This window comes from Diorhabda sublineata, chromosome 1, assembly GCF_026230105.1.
Source record: "Diorhabda sublineata isolate icDioSubl1.1 chromosome 1, icDioSubl1.1, whole genome shotgun sequence".
Classification (NCBI taxonomy): Eukaryota; Metazoa; Arthropoda; class Insecta; order Coleoptera; family Chrysomelidae; genus Diorhabda; species Diorhabda sublineata.
Window position 1 is genome coordinate 17,893,613 of NC_079474.1, and position 17,503 is coordinate 17,911,115.

General features: G+C 33.4%; 1 protein-coding gene across 2 annotated transcripts in view; it reads left to right on the plus strand.

Annotated features, from left to right (window-relative positions):
* Positions 1–17,503, plus strand: part of LOC130452394 (protein phosphatase Slingshot) — a 109,490-nt gene that overhangs the window by 13,833 nt on the left and 78,154 nt on the right. For both annotated transcript variants that reach the window (XM_056791646.1, XM_056791645.1), the window contains exon 2: positions 4,937–4,989. In XM_056791646.1, coding sequence (XP_056647624.1) covers positions 4,937–4,989 — 53 coding nt within the window. The remainder of the gene's footprint in view (positions 1–4,936; positions 4,990–17,503) is intronic.

Below are 17,503 nucleotides of genomic sequence, written 5' to 3' on the forward strand. Positions count from 1 at the left end.
TGTATCTCGACCAACCGTGCAAATCTTAGTACAAAGAAGTCGACCAGCTAGAAAGTTAGTTGACTTTTCCTCGAAAAACGGTTCGAGAAACTAATTTTCTAAATAGAAAACATTGAGATACTTAAACACCTCAAATCCTTTCTAAAATTGTGAGTTTTCAGTTGTTGATAGTGATCGTTTAAAAGAATCAAATTTATGCAAAAATGTTGTCGCAGGGTGATAAATCCGGATTGTAGGGGGTATGATCTCATATCTCCCACCCACTTCGAGTGTGAGACGCACCTCACGTTGGAATTCTCCTTCATTTCTATCGTTTTACGTGTTTTTTCAGAAATTTAGAGTAGTATGCAGCTTTTATGGAACGTTGTGTCAACGTAAAACACTCTCTGTCAGTCCCAGAATGTTTCGTCGGTTCGCGTTGAAAAACCGCCCCCCTCCGTCTCGTATTGCGTCACCAAGTAAACTTCTAACCTCATAAATTTGAGTTCAGCCGAAATTTTTCGAACATTCATCCTACGGTTCTCAAAAATGAGTTATTTTCGACGGTTTCGCGACCATCTTTGGCCTATTTAAATACATTAGACCTCATTCAGGCACACGAATGTGCAATATTGAAATCTTGTAACATTGTTGACTAGCTTTTTTTATTTATTCAGTTTTTTATTTTGAGCTTTTCCACAAAACAAAAAGTTTTTTCGTGATATAATATACCAGATTTTAAACAAACAACAAGATTGATTGTTGGTATTGCTAGATTTATGTTTTCTCAAGACTTTTTCAAATTTTACAAAAGACTATTTGAAATCAAATACTCGAATGTTCAAAATCTCGGAATATTAATTGGAAGTTTGGAATATACCGATTGTAAAATTCCATAGAGATAGACAGAGTTAAGTAATCCGTTTAAAAGTAATTCCATAAATATATTGTTTGTTATAATATCGCGCGTGACTTTTTGGTTTTCTAATGAAATTTATCGAAAATTATCAAGGAATATTATTTAAACAAATATTTGTTTATAGAGTTATTTGTATTATCTGTTAGTGATAAAAAAGCAGACGAATAATTGTACATGTTCAATACAAAAACTTCACCTTCTAAGGAAGGAAACTTTCGATAAAAATAATAATAACACTAGTCGAAAAAATTTTTTTGTAGTAAAACAAGAATGAATAGCATATTGTGATGAAATATACAAATATGAAAAAAATAATTTCAACACGTAAGGTTTTCAAGTTATATTTGTAGAAACATTATCATTGGTAACATATTTAATAATTATTAAAACAATAATTTCGCCTTTTTTAAATCGTATATATTGACAATATTTATAGTTTACATCTAATAAACATGCCTCACATCTATCAAAAATAAAAACTTTGAAACTTTTGATATCAATTTTCCTTTTATGAGGGGCTGTACTTTCTCTTTTTAAAAACCAACAGCAATCATCCATCATGGCCGAATCCTATCGTCCTTGATATCGAATTTCCATTGTTCTAATATCTTGGCGGAACCTTCACTGACAGCTCTCAAATTTTCGTAAAAAAATGTCGGAGCACCAAGGGATTTGTAGGCGTCTAGAAGTTCATCAACTAACTGTTGGTAATTTGGATCTTTATTGTCCAAAAATCCCCTTACTACACTAACAAATACCTTCCATGCTCTAAGTTCCTGTCTGGTGAGCTTTTTTCCAAAATTGTCTTCGTCCAGCAATTTTCTTATTTGTGGCCCAAAAAATACCTTCCTTTAATTTGGCATCACTCAACTGGGAAAAGACGTTTCTAAGGTATTTGAATCCATCCCCTTCTTATCCATAGTCTCTACATCAGTCCAAGTTTAATGTGAAGGGGGTAGAAAGACATTTTTGGGATCTACAAGGGGTATAAACTTAAAATTTTGAGATCCCGGTTGAAACTCTTTTTTTGTACATTGTGTTGATCTCCTGCCTGACTGTCCTATAGACAAAGAAAACAGCAACATTTCGTAAACCCTCCCTGAAGCCCTATTAAAATTTCAATCACCTTCAGGTCCCCTCATGTCTGCCACTTATACTTGTAGTTAATTTTGTCTAAAAGCAAGCGAATATTTTCATAAAATTGTTTCATCTGCACAGAATGAGCAACTGGTAGAGACGGTTTTGAATTTCCATTGTGTAATAAAACTGCTTTTAATTTGTATTTAGAAGAGTCAATAAAAAGGCGCCACTCACTGGGATTATGCTCAATATCAAGTTCCTTCATTAGACCATCAATATCTCTACAGACACACCACGAATTATCCATACTGTAGAATGCAAAAAATGTAGCATTTCTTTTTCTAAAGGTCGTATTTTTTGTCTCTTTGGCTAAAAAGTTCCATTCCTTAAGACGGGAGGCAAGAAGTTCAGCATGTTGCTTTGATAACCCCAAATCACGGCTGCTTGCCTCCATATTCACAGATAGATTATCCGCGACATAATATCCGAAAACAATTAATCCCTACAAATTACCTAACCTAAACCTAACCTAGGCTGCATGCCTCCATAACCTAACAAAAACTTACAAGAACCTAAACGAAATGAACAAATTGTAGAAACACAATGTCAACACAGACATACATTCCGAGAAATTAGCAAAATAAACATTTGGACAACCTTTAAACAGACCCCCCCCCGCTTCCCGACCTTACAATACTTATCTATTATAGAGTAATCGGGAAATGATGTCATAGAACTTATTACAGGAATATATATAACAAGTGGAGATATTTTATGTCGCATAATTTTTATGAGGATCAAATTATTTGCGGATATTATGTCGCGGATATTTTCTCCTCGGATATAGAGGCGTGTCACCCAAATCACGTGATAAATCATTCAACTCACTTTTAACAATCAAATGTGGCTCCCAGGAACTGGTATTTGGAGTAAAAATAGGGTCTGTGCATTGTTGTCTTCAGTATCTTCTAAAACAATATTTTGCGGATCTAAAGGCGCGCAATCGGTACTGGTAAATCTTCGTATAGCAGACGGCAAATTTGGTTATTCGATCTTGTGCTTTCCTTTTTTAGAATAACCTTCAGTCTCTGTTAGACACAAGTAGCAGTCGTCAAAATGGTTAGTAGGTGTCCGCCGTACCATTGGAATTGCAAAAGGCATGTCCAATTAAAGTACCGAAATATTTGAAATAGGCTTTTTTCACATTTTCGGAAAATGTCCTGGCTTGCGATTTCACCATAAATTCCTCACAAATATAGCAAAATTTGTCAGGTCAAGTTTGAATCGACATTTTCGTCTTTATAATCACTTTTTGCGCTATGAACAGAGAACCACTTACTATTAAACTCACACTTAAACAAACAATTTTTACCGATTTACCGATATTAACTGCCCCTTTATAAAATTACCTACCAGCTAATGTATACAGGAATAATTAAGCTATTGAAAAGTGGTACGTGTTAGGGCTTAATAAATATTTTTTATATTATTGGACGGGCATTTCCATTTCAAATATAAAGGTCTTGCCTGTGTTTAAATATTTAAAAATAGGTTTTATTATCGGTATTCGAGATTATTCTAGTAGATATGTAGTAAAAATAATATAAACAAAAAAGTAAAATAACAATACAAGTGGAAATTGTTTTCAGAATTTTAGTTCCATCAATAGAGATTATTTGAAAATATAGAATTAAAAAAATTTTCTAAAATATTCACTTAATTTAAAGGCATTTGATATACGGTAATCGAATTTTTCATTTTTTCCCCTGAATTATAATATGGCCGTCGGCTGTTTTAAGTTGTCTACACTAGCTTTTCATCATTAAAAGAAAAACCATTTTGAAAATATTATCCTTCAGAAAACTTTTCCTTGTTTTCGACGCCTGGACTATGGACTCTTGGACACATTCCATAGATACGAGGGTTGTGACTCAAGTTTTCAGATATGGTAACACTAATGTCAATATGTCAAATCTGACATTACCATCATAAAGTTTGACATTTTTAATGGTGAACGTGTTGTCATACGATCGTTATTTGAGTTGTTTATACTTGAAACATTCATCTTGATCAAATAATGGAATTGATTCGCGAAATTATTTTATGACTTTCGACGCGGATTAAACCAACAGTAGTATGCCGATCAAATCGTTTCGACTTTGGTGATCAAGCACCATCTGGAGCTGGTTTTACGAATTCAATCGTAGTCGCACTTCACTACAGGATGAATTTTGTCCCAAATCGGCTGTTGTGCCAGGAAACATCGATACATTCAATATTTCATAAACAATCGATTGGCAAAAATTGGACAATCGCTCAAAAAAAAGTTCGTGTCGATTGGTGCATCGAATTGCTGAACAGGCGTATGGGTCTTTCAAAAAGAGCAAAATCCAACAAAAGTTGTTTGCGTACGAAGCAAATGGTTGCTTGATCCTTCGATATAACTGGACATGTCGTCGCCGTTCCATTAGAACAACGTAGAACAGTCAATTCTGAATGGTACACCAGTATTCTTTTGCTAGAAGTATACGTAAAAATCAGGATAACCAACCGGCAAAAAAGGAATTATTTTCCACCACGACAATGCGAGACCTCACACATCAATTCAAAAATAGTTTTTGAAGTCAAAACGTCGAATAGATAGTCATCCTCCATAGACATCTATTTCTAGCAGATGAAAAACTAATTGCCAAGTCAAGGTTTTTCTACACCAGAAGAAGCATTGATGTGTTCAAATCACGTATTTTGGAGGTACCTCAATCGGAATGAAAAAAATGCTTCGACAAAAGCCATATCCAATTATAAATATTTGTTTTTGTCTATCTGAAAACTTACGAAGCAACCCTCGTAGTAAAAGGCGAATAATATTTATTTATTTGAGGTATTGAAAGAAAAAAATCCGTTTTTATATTGTGTTATCATCATATGCGTAATCTATCTTATATATTTCAATTTCAGGAGGGAATTTCCAGTTTTCAGGATGAAACTGACACAAACAAGACCCCTAAAAGGTAAGTTTTTTTACGATTTGAATTGTAAATTTCGAAACGTTAATGTTGAACAACTAAGCCGACAAAAAAAAATAGTAATCGTTTGTAAATTTGAAAGGCAACTCGATTATGTCACATAACAACAAAAATATATAAAAAAAGAAGAATCGGAATCAGCATGCCGTGACTATTCACTTTGTCATTATCCTGTTCACTGGTTTCGAAGTAAATAATCATATTTGTCGATATACTTGACAATGACAACGGAGAAAGTAACTTAATATTTTATATAAATGGGAAATTCATAAGAAGAATTATGAAAAATGAATAGAAAGTAACTACAGATGAAAAAGAAATCGAATTAGACAAAAGAAAAAATTACTCGTGAAGTTGAAAAACGCTCAATGTTATTGCGGATAGAACAAGCTTAAAAGTAAGCAAAGTGATTAAATTTAATTGAAAATTTCATGAATTTAAAGTTAGTTAAGTGAATTAATGGCGTTTTCACTGAGCGTGGTTTTAAACATAAAACTAGATGTTTAAAACTTGTTATTGAACAGTTATTAAGGACTTATCCACTAACAACTTCACCAAGTTTAATACCAATAAGATATTTTTATGTTGCAATGTCGAACAGTATAAAAACCGTACGATGTTCATGAGATTTAATAGTAGTCAGTCGTTTAAGGGGAATTAATAACTTCAAATGAGTTCAAAAAACCATAGACAAATGAAAGAACCTTTCAGCTGACCGCATTCATCCACCAGTCTACCAGGATACGAAGAATCCCATCATATGACAACAAGTACAACAAACTAGGCTTCTATCCAGATCCTCAGACAGCAACAAATCACCATCATCAATATCGATCTTGAAAACATTTTAAAATGGAGTGGAAGCAATCTGATCGAGTTTAATGCAGCAAAGACCCAGGTTGCTGTTTTTACAAAGAAGGCTGCCAGGATTTGGTCCTGTCTGGATGTAAAATGTCACCATCATCGCAGGCATAGTCAGGAGGTCGATTTAACCGAGGCAGCTTCACAAAAACTTGGAGCCTTCTTTAAGATAAAAAGCTATATACCTCGAAACAGCTTCTAATCCTTTACAAGGCACAAGATTCGTCCATCATTGGAGTGTTGCTCGCACATTTGGAGCTCGGTATTCAAGCATACTCTGAGGATGGTCGAATCAATATAGAAGTCGATTTATAGGCGACCCAGAGTTGACCAGAAACCTGGAGTATGTAGTGAAAACCAGTTTCCAACTCTTATAACAGTTGTCGTTCCTCGATTTTATTTTGTTTTATTATGTTTTCTGGCGTACATTAAAACCATAAATATCCCTGGTATACGGTGTGCTGCCAATTGCGAGACTTACTGTTTACGTTTTTTAATTAATTTTAATTAGGCGAAATTTGCATTGCATGTCGAGTAAAATGATAAATTTGGTTCAACGTCCTCATTAAAATCTTTACTGTGTCATTGGTTAATCAGAAATAGACAATCCGCATTGTTAACATTATACAATTTAACCATTGTTAAAAATTTCTTGTATATCGCATGACTCATCGTGGGGGTCTTTTTGCATATTTGGAACTGGGTCACTGTTTTTAATATGATTTGGTTGATTTTAATGGAACAAACTGATAACCAACCGAATAAGTATATATTCTACGTTTTAAATGAGTTAATTGGCTTTCAAATTTTCACTCGGTTTAAAGTACGTCGATTTTCCTTTGAAATTTTCTATTAAAGTTATTTTTTTCGTTTCGAAAATAATACGTGTTGTGTGTTTTCGTCTGTTGTTATTGAGGTTAGTTATTTTTCATATATTTTTATACACGGAAGTGCTTTATCATTTTAAAATAATTTTTTATATAAAATAAAGGGGGATTGGCAGAGAATTGTATACCACTCGTTTTCTTTGAGAGTGTATGTGAAAAAATCCACAAATAATATGTATGTATAATTATTTCCATACTTTCCGGGGACTAAAAGTATAATCAAAGTATAATGTACACACTACCGGTTAAAAATTTTGTGCCCATCCTATAGTTTGCTTGATACCCAACAAATCAAACACACGATAATTCTCATCAAATTTGTTTCTATTATTTCGGTGCAAAATTTTGACATTCTCTGTGATGATTTGGATAAATAATCGTCGTTTGTTTTTGGTTCCATTCAATGTCTTTCTATCATTGTATTTGTAGACTTCAATAAGATTTTCGACAGTCTGAAAAGTGAGATTATTAGAGCTCAACAGATGATGACTGAGTGTAAATCACATGTAATTACGACGAACGGAAAAACTAAAGATTTTTATATAAATCGTGGAGTCAGACAGAATAACGGACTATCAACAACTCTAATTGATATAGCACTAGACGAAGTAATAAAAAACTGGAAGCTGATAGCTACAATTAACGACGTTCAAATATTGCCATACGCAAATGATAATAACTAGGAGAGTGAAGAGCCTGAAGAAAACATTCTTGAAGATTGAACAGGAACTAGAACTAAAGGGAAACTAAAAGGTAAATAGGGAAATATATATTCGACAGGGTTGAAAATTGTTAATAACAACCAAAATGAACGGGAGGAAATTATTCAAATGATCCACGCAGGCCACCGAACATACCATGAATTCTGACCTGCAATGCTAAGCAAAAAAATCAGTAGACGTACTAAAATGAAAATATATAGAGCAGTATTAATGCCAACAGCAACTTATGGAGGAGAAATGATGGATTTAACATAAGCTGATGAAGAAAAATGATACGAAGACTGAAAAAGTTAGATGAAGGACAACATATAACACTTATTAACGTTGAAATTAGAGAAATCTTGATTGGTTTATAAAATCGCAGCGAATACCATGGCTGTGAGTTAAAATAATGGAAACCCTTAGGAAACAGGCTCAAAGGAAGACCAAAAAGTTAATGGGAAAGTCAAGTAACACGTGATCTTAGGAAACCTGCCCAAAGGAAGACCAAAAAGCCAATGGGAAAGTCAAGTAACAATCTGAACAAAATGGGAGTCCGTGGATGGTGGAGTAATACCCAGGACAGGAAAAAATGGACTCACCACAATAAAGAGCTCTTTTATTGAGTGGTTACTATTCCTTTTGGAATGTAATACTGATTTTATATATTCGTTTCCATTTTTTTTCAGGATACTCCAATGATAAGGAATGGAAGTAGGACACTGCTTTCTTACTTTCCTGTCCAATTTATTCCAAAAAAACTCAATTGGGTTGAGGTCGGACGATTGTGACGTCTAAATCCATACTTTCAACTCAATTTTTCTTTCCAATTCTTCTAAATACTCTTTCGAGAAACGTTTGGAATCGTTATCATGACAGATAAATTTTCTGCCGATCAGGCGCTGGACATTTTCTTTTACCATTTTTTATAGTCTTCTTTTTTCAGAATTCTTTAAATTTTACCAGGTCTACAATTGCCTTTCTTACAGAATATCCCAAACCATCACCGTGCTTCCGCCGTGTTTCTTAGTCGGGAATACACAAGGATCTAAAATCCGTTCCTCTTTTAACCTGTGCACAAAAACCGAATACTTTGAATCATTTCTTCATAAACCTCTCCCCCACTCTTCCTCAAGTATCAATTTTTATATTCTTTAGTCTACAGCAAACTCTTTATTTTGACATCTTAAAAGGCTGCCACTTTTCCAAAAAGCTCAGCCTCTCTCAATGTCCTTTTCACTCAAAGGAAGATGCCTAGATTCATTGATTTGAGCTGATATCTGTAAGTCGTCGATCACGTCTACTGATAAATACAATACTTTTATATTCAACGGTTTTTTGAGGCTGCCCTAAACGAATTTCAACTGATAGGTTCTCAATTTTACCCATTTTATAACATAGATAGAAGATTTTGCTAGAACGATTCGTATAACAAAAAGATGTCTTGGACCAAAAAGTATAAATCACATCACGTCCTTACCTCCTCACAGGTCTAACTAGTACTAAACTACAATCATAAACATTAAAGAAATAATTCACAATTGGAAGATTGATAAACAAATCAGTTTTAACGTGTCGCACTCACAAAACATAAATATGAAAAAGAAATTAGTTGAAGTTCATCATTTTGAAATTTAGTGAATGGATTATGATGTGGGCAAAAGCTTTTGACTGGTAGTTTGACAGTATCTGCGATTATTTTTAATAAAAACACATCTTGTACAGCATGAACTTCCTATATGGCAAAAATATGGCGAAACCTTTACTTTATTCATTTGAGGAAGATTGAATCATGTCAGGTGATGAATTTCATTCAGAAAGTTGAGTATTAGTACAAAAAAACTGTACCGGTTTCAGTAATTATGTAGAAAATGAATTTTTCCGTTACTTTAGGATCTCACCGTATAACTTACTAGTATTACTTTCATTTATATAAATAACGAGAGTTAGATATATAAAATAACCGATATTTTACGTAATAATTCTTAAATGCACACCACGTAATGTAATGTAATTAATTTTTATCTGGGTCAAAAACGAGTTTAGAGTTTGGAATTATTTGTATCGGGTATCTGATATAGATAGTCCGGTCAATTTAGAAATTCCCACCAAGCTGAAAATCAGTTAAATTATAATTAAAAATAAAAATTTGAAAGATCCCCATCATTTCAGTGTATGAAAAAATTTTTATTTAAGGTCAAAGGTCAAGAAAAAACGGATGATGTGTAATTATTTTGAAATTAGAATGTCTGTCAAAATTATTTCAAGTAAACTTCGACGGGCGAACGCGAGTTTATACTATTTTGGGAGCTAGGTCATGTACTTAGCAAACATTAAACTCGTACACAATAGAAAAAATAAATTTATAAAAAGGAAGATTTCTTCTGTAACCAGGCCAAAAACTTATGTATTAGTCCAGTCAAATTGTCATGAAAAAAGATGACTTACGAAAAAAATTAATATGTGAATACCACATGTTTTTTTCTTATTTCGTGATTATTTATGTCGGAAATTAAAAAAAATGGCTGAATTATGATTTTTTGCACTAAAAAATAGTATAAGAGGTTGATGTGAATATGTCAAATCTGACATTAACATTTCAAATACGAGACCTGCTACTTAAGTTTTGAGGTTTGGCAACTCTGATGCGAATATGTCAAATCTGTCATTGACATTTCAAATACGAGGGTTGCTACTTAAGTTTTGAGATACTCCAACACCGATGTGAATGTGTGAAAATCTGACATTGCCATCTTAAACTTTGGCATTTTTAAAGGAGAACGTAATGAAAAATTCGACTTTTGTTGATGTAGCATGTTGATGTTTCTCTGGTTTTCAGTCAAAACAATTGGCTGTCAAAAAGATTTGTTCGCGTTGGATATCGAATAATTTGACTATCGCTCAAAAAGAAGCTCGTGTCGATTGGTAAAAGGAAATTCTGAACAAATTTAATCGCGATACTTCAAAAGACGTTTATAAAATCATGTAATGTACAATTCTAAATGGTACACCACCATTTTTTTGCCGGAAGTTTGAATACTACAACAACAGTTCAAAAAAAACGTTTTTTAACAGTCAAAACATCGAATTGATAGGTCATCCTCCGTACAGTCCTAGTTTGGTACACAATGATTTCTTCTTATTCCCGCTGATTACAAATTACGAAGTCAACGTTTTTCTACAACTGAAGAAACTGTTGATGCGTTCAAATTACGTATTTTGGAGGTACCTCAATCGGAATGGAAAAAATGCTTCGACAAAAGTCATATCCAATTATAAATATTTGTTTTTGTCTATCTCAAAACTAACGGAGCAACCCTCGTATTATAGTTATTAATCAAAATTTTGCAGACACCGATAGGTCTTTTCACGACTAATAAAATGATGTATAGGATATTTGCGATGACTTAATTTTCTATTGTAAAAATCAAATTTACAACTCGAAAAACATTTTCTTTAAAAAAATTAATAATTGAATTCGCGGGAGGTTATATCCACACGGGATGAAGCTCATTCTCTTCTTAGAGAGTTTTACTTCAACTTCAAATTTAACTGGACTATAGTCCGTATTGTATTGTCTGTGGGCACAGACATCTGTCTATCCATTCATGGATTACTGGTTCTGATCAATTGATTTATTCCCTATGGGCGTTATCAACGTATATGGTGCGAAGCTTGCGGTAGGTTTTCTATTTACGGGACTGGTTTCAGTTGGAGAAATTTGATTAATAAAAATCGATATTCTGAAATCAGGAACGTCACTACTGTTTGAGGTAATGGTACCAAAAATATCGATGTAAAATTTTTGAGCCTGTTTTAATTTGAGAATTTGTGTATATGCTCAGTACAGTAAGAGATATTAGTAATATTTACTAGTCCAAAAACTGAGATTATTAATATATTTAGGTACATTCCGTGAGATGTGAAATGACTAAGAATTAGAAAGCGATTTAGAACAACTGTACGCCGTCCAGAATACGTCAAGCTCCAGGTGGTGTTGCAAAAGTCTGAAGGAAGTTTAGAGTGTATTATTTTAAAATGTAATGAACCTATTATGGGGTGTGCACAACCTTTTGGCCCGTAGTATACGAGGTCTGGCGAACGTGTTTTTTACTCGTGCCGAAAAACAGCGTATCAATCTTAAATTTCTCGTTAAATTGAAAAAAACTCCGACTGCGTGTTATAAGTTGTTGCAACAAGTCTATGGGGACAATTCTCTATCATGTGTGCGTGTTTTTTAGTGGTGTAAGCGCATTGTGAGGGCCGAGAGAGCACTGAAGATGACCAGCGCCCAGGTCGCCCTGTGACTGTTTCAACTCCTAAACAGTGATCAAAATCAACCAAAATATGCAAGTAGATCGTCGATTGAGCATCCGGATGATTGCCGAGGCTGTAAACGCCGATAAAGAAACGGTTAGAAACATTTTACACGAGGAATTACACATGATAAAAAAATCTGGTGTCAAAAAATCCTTGTGACCAAAAGCTCTTGCGTCAACGGGTCTGCTCAGATTTCCTTAAAAGGTTAAAAAATCTGCTTTGAAATGGACCCGATTCGAGTCGATTTAAGCGGTAAAGCAAAAAACGGCAGAGCTCCTAAAGGCGCTCGCCATAGAAGACTTCCAGCACTGCTACAATCAATGGAAAAAAAGTATGGAAAGGTGTGTGGCGAGAGGAGGGAAGTATATTGAAGTGATCATTCGTAGTATGTATGTAGTATGTAGTATAATTTTTTTAATAAAACCCTTTTTCGTAACCAATCCAAGCGCGAATCCAGGAGGGGTCATGATACCCCCTAAACCCTGTTAATTAACAATTAACTTGGTTTTCTGTTTCTTATAAAACGGCTTTATGGTATATATATATATATATATATATATATATATATATATATATATATATAATTCGACAATATGATGTTAAAAACAACGTAATGAACTTATATTTTGTGGATAAAAGGCTTAAAATGCCTTGAAATGACCCCCCATTTGTTAAGATCCTGGATCCGCCTTTGAACCAATCTCGTTAATTTAATAGCCAGACCTCGTATGTATTTAGCATAACGAATATTACGTATCTCTAATCATACAATTATTCATAGGCCATATTATATACTTTACTTGAATTTTCCGGCCATAAACTTAATGAGGCAGCTTCTATAATATCTGGTGATGTTAAAGAAAAGTCGTTTTCATTTCTATAACCATTTTTAGCTTGTTTTTGTTGCATTTGCGTATCGCCTTTCAAACAAATATTTGATGACAGTTCAACACTTAATTCCTTTCAGTTTCCATAAAAATATTTGCCAAATAGAAACTGAAGTATTCAAATTGGGTGAAATTTTAGTGAGATTCTCTCAACGCATGCGCAAAACTTATCAGAAACTTTTCGGACAACGTGCTTAGCTTACGATCTTCTTTTTTATTATTACGATAACTACCATACGATGGGGTGAACCATTTTCCTCAACTATATAAATTTCAATGATTATTTTTTAACCATATGGTTTTGAGCGCGCTTGTCAGACGAAACCAAAAGAAAATTTGGGTCGAATGATGTAACATTTAATTGATCATGAGAAATAAAGACACAATGGGCAATTAAAATTTTTTAACTTGGTCATAGAGATGGAAAAGTTATTTACAATTACTAAAGCTGATTTGAAACAAACGCTTCGGTATAGATCATTTGAATGTACATTAATTACTTTAATATTGAAAATATTTTTGCTTTTGAAGTTAGGGAGAGAATTTTTCAGAGGTTTGCATTAATTTCTTTTACAACATGAGTTAAACGACAATCTGGTGTTAAAAGTGGTTCGAAGTATAAACTTCCTACATGGAAATATTAGGTCCCATCTCTAACTGTGTAATAGTATAAATACTCGCAGATGGTTATTAGAATATTTCAAAATTGTAATTAAATCCTTTACAACGTCTTGAAAAGTTATGTAATTACATTTAATAACATCTTGCAAGAAGATGTTTCGTGCGTTGTTTAACAATTTTTCTATTATGGAAATTTTTTTATTCCCAATTAGTTTGTCAGGAAGGTGCCGGATTTAATATTGTATACATTTTAGGATGAATAAGCAAAAAAAATTGAATAAAATGGCGACAATCCAGTCGAAACCAAGAAAAAATTTTTCTATTTGCGCTTTTTCTGTTTTTTGGTTCTTTAGATTAATTCTGAAGTTTTCAAACCCCATGTTTTAAAATTTATTTTTAATATTCGTCAGTATTTTTTTTATTATTTGTTGAAATTTCTGGAATCGTTGGTGATATTCATTACATTCAATTACAATTACACCGATTGATATGCGTTTCGATAACCAAGTTATCGTCTTCAGGGACTGAAAAAGAGAAAGATTGAAGAACTGTCAGTCTATTCAAACCTCCCCTTTATTTAGATATTTTTTTGGAAATATTTCGATTTTACTTCCCAACTCCTCTTAGCAAATAAACACTACAACATTGTAAATAAATACATACGTAAATTATTTAGTTAATCGTAAGGAAGTCGATATGACGTAATTGTTTAGTAAGTGTAGAACCAATTATGATTAGAATTGCAACACCATTAACTACATTTACGATTGTTTCGTGACAATTCTCGAACACGTTCAACAAACCAATTGTAAATTTAGTTTGTATTCCACATATATATTATTGGAAAATGGGACTTCCGGGTTTTGATTCCTATATACTTTCATAGTATTTTTCATTTATTAATCTAGAGAGGTTTAAGTACGACAAACCCCCATCGTAATAAATCAATTTCTTTGCTTAGCAACCTGAACGGTTGAACGTCGTTAAGCAAATAATTGCACATCGTTTGTCATTGCAAAACGACCAAGAAATGATTGTTTGTTGAATAGAAAGTCAAATAATTGCGGACACTAATATATAATATTATCCAAGTAAGTACTCGTATTTATGTCGATTATTATATACAGGAAGTACTCCTTTTATTGAAGCCTATTAATAAAGCTGAAGACATTAAACTGGTTTTGAAATTGTTTATTGACACATTTTTTGACCCGTTTCGTTTTTATCCGATGATATTGTATATCTGATGTCCATGGGAATATTGATAATTGAATGCTCATTGCACACATGAAAAAAGTGCATATACAATGTGAAAAAATCGATTATTATTCTTAAATTGACAATTTACAGTATGAAAATATTATCCCCCTCCAGCACCCTCTCGAAAATTTTAAAAGGGGTGGTTTGGCACCGTGTTGAAGAGAGTTTTTAGTCCGCTTTTCAGCAATATAAAGTTTTTTGAATTTGGTGCAATTACAATTGAGAAAATTAATTTTTAAGATGTAATATTTTGATAATGATTCTATCACAAAACTTTACGTCACCATAATATTACATTAAATTAAATGTTCAAAATGACCACCATTCACTTCTTGACAATTATAAGCGCGCCAGTCTGGGCCCAAGTCTGGTCAGCCGAGCATTGGCTGTCCCCGTGGTTTTTCAGTCTTCGCGCAAGTCTGGCGAGCCTAACGTTGGGCCATTCAATGGGAACCCAGACTTGGGTCAGATCTGGGTAACCCAGTCTTGACCATGCTTGCGATTTTCCTACCTTGGCCCAAGACGGGCGAGCCTAACGTTGGGCCATTCAATGGGAACCCAGACGTGGGTCAGATCTGGGTAACCCAGCCTTGACTATGCTTGTGATTTTCCTGCCTTGGCCCAAGATTGGGTAACCCAGACTCTGACAAAAACATCCCACTTTTATTTATACCAAATTCCCAACTTCATGTTTATGTCTACCGATAAAACATACATTCAAGTGCGAATTTAGGAAAAAAATATTGTACTCAAACCGGAAATATTGTACCGAAAAATTTTTTTCTGTTGTCCTGCACAAAAAATTTCTATGTAGAAGAAATAATATTTTTGAATATATTTTTTTACGAAGCTGTTTAGCGAAAAATTGTAGAACGGAGACGTCCACCAAACGGAAGAGGTTTGTCAAGTTTCGATTACTTGTTAAATTTTAAAATCGGATAAATTTGCCTTTGTAAAAAATACTTTTCGGATACTTCCAAAGTAAGTGAAGGACGTTTATTTTAAAACCACCCTTGAATCAATAATAAATTTACAAAACTTGATTATGTAAAATATAAATTTTTATTTGTAGCATAAGGTTGAGAATCCAACACTGGATTTATGTATGAGGATGCTCCGATGGTCCAACAAAGAAAACATAATAAATTCATTTCTTAACGTAATCTTCTTTTAGCTCCATACACTTTTAACAACCATGTTCAATAAGTACGATACCGTTTTTATAATAAGAATAGTCAAGATTCTCAAAATAATCTACCGACATCACTTCTTCATTTTTGGAAAATCTTTGATCACAGAGTCTATGAACAGATTTGGTTGACCTCTACGATGATGGTCTTTGGCCTCGCATAACCTCTTTTCAAGCAACTACCGCAATCTCTAAGTCTGGTCGGGTACTTTTGGGACCATCCTCGTAGTTCGTTGTTATTATAGATACAAATGAACTCTATACCCACAATCGATAAATCAGCGTGGAAAGTTTCGAACTATTATATTAATATGGATGTTATCAATCAAACTTCATCCTACTCGCATATATGCACTACGAGTCGGTGAAAGTATAGGGAAGTAAATATTATAATGCAGTCATTAGATTTAAATGCAATCCTTTTAGAGAAACGATTAGAAAATTAAATTCGGAAGTTGAAAATTCGTAGATGTGTAGTTTTAGATTTTACGTTTTTGTTTTCCATCTAAACTAATCTTATCACTTTCTACGTTAGTATCCATTAAATACAATGGATTTTAACTTACTCAATAAAGGATTTTTCAGCTAATTATTTGAACGAATAGTCACCAACTTCAAAGGGTGATATCTCGGAAAGGAGAGGGCTGAGAAAATTTTGTTATGGGAAATACTCATCTTAATTTCAAACATCTTGAAATTTGTACTATAAATTTAGAAACACTTGTATATTTTTGCAATTTAATTTTGTCATATATTATTTGAATCATCGTTCTTTTGAGATAAGTCCTTAATTTTTAAAGAAAATAAAAGTAATCAATCAAGGACAGTCAGGTCTTACCTAACTGCAGACATTTTTTGCAGATTCTTTCCTTGATAAAAAAGATGTTGTAGCTATTGTACTCTATATTGAAAGTGCCTTCTTGTTAAAATTAAAAATATCAGCTTTAATGATGATGAATTTAACCAGTATATATATATTATTTATAAAACACCGTTCTCTACTGGTGACAGTTTTATCTTATCAAAATTATTTTCTTCTTTTGAAAGTTTCCATAGTATGCTTCGACTCATTTCAAGGTAATTCTCATCATCTTGAACCACGATTGCTGTCAGAAAGCTTTTTCTAAAGATGAACGCATGTTCTTTCCTTCGAGGGCTTTCTTTCAAATTTTACATTTGAAATTTTGGTTTTCCTGGACCTTTACGTGAGGTTTGAAACTCGCCATATTTCTTTTCTCTAATAAACCCTAGATTTCCCAGCACCAAGCGTACTACTAACTACTACGAACATGTAAATGATTTGAAACAATTTCCACAAATAATTGTGTCTAGGTCAGATCTAAAAACCTCATCACTCCATAGAACTTTCTTCAATTCTTCATGCGTCCAATTTTTATATTTTCTAGCTCACTACAACCTCTCAATTTTATTTTGACGTCTTAAAAAAAGTTACTTCATTGCCATCCTTACAAAAAACTCAGCTTCTCTTTCCTTTTCACTCACAGACAGATTCATTGATCTGAGTTGTTGTCTCTGGGTCCATAAATCGTCGATCAATACAATACGTTTATCTTCAGCGGTTTTTGAAGGCCGGACCGCCGTGAAGGTTTTCTACCGCCAAAGCTCCCGATAGATTCGTATTTTTTCACGTTGTACTCCACGTCGAGGTATCTGTAGAAATGGTAAGATTACTTTAGCCTAGACCATGAAGACTTGCGATTAATGCACCAGTTTCGATAGACAGTTCTTTGAATTTACCCATTTTAAAACTTG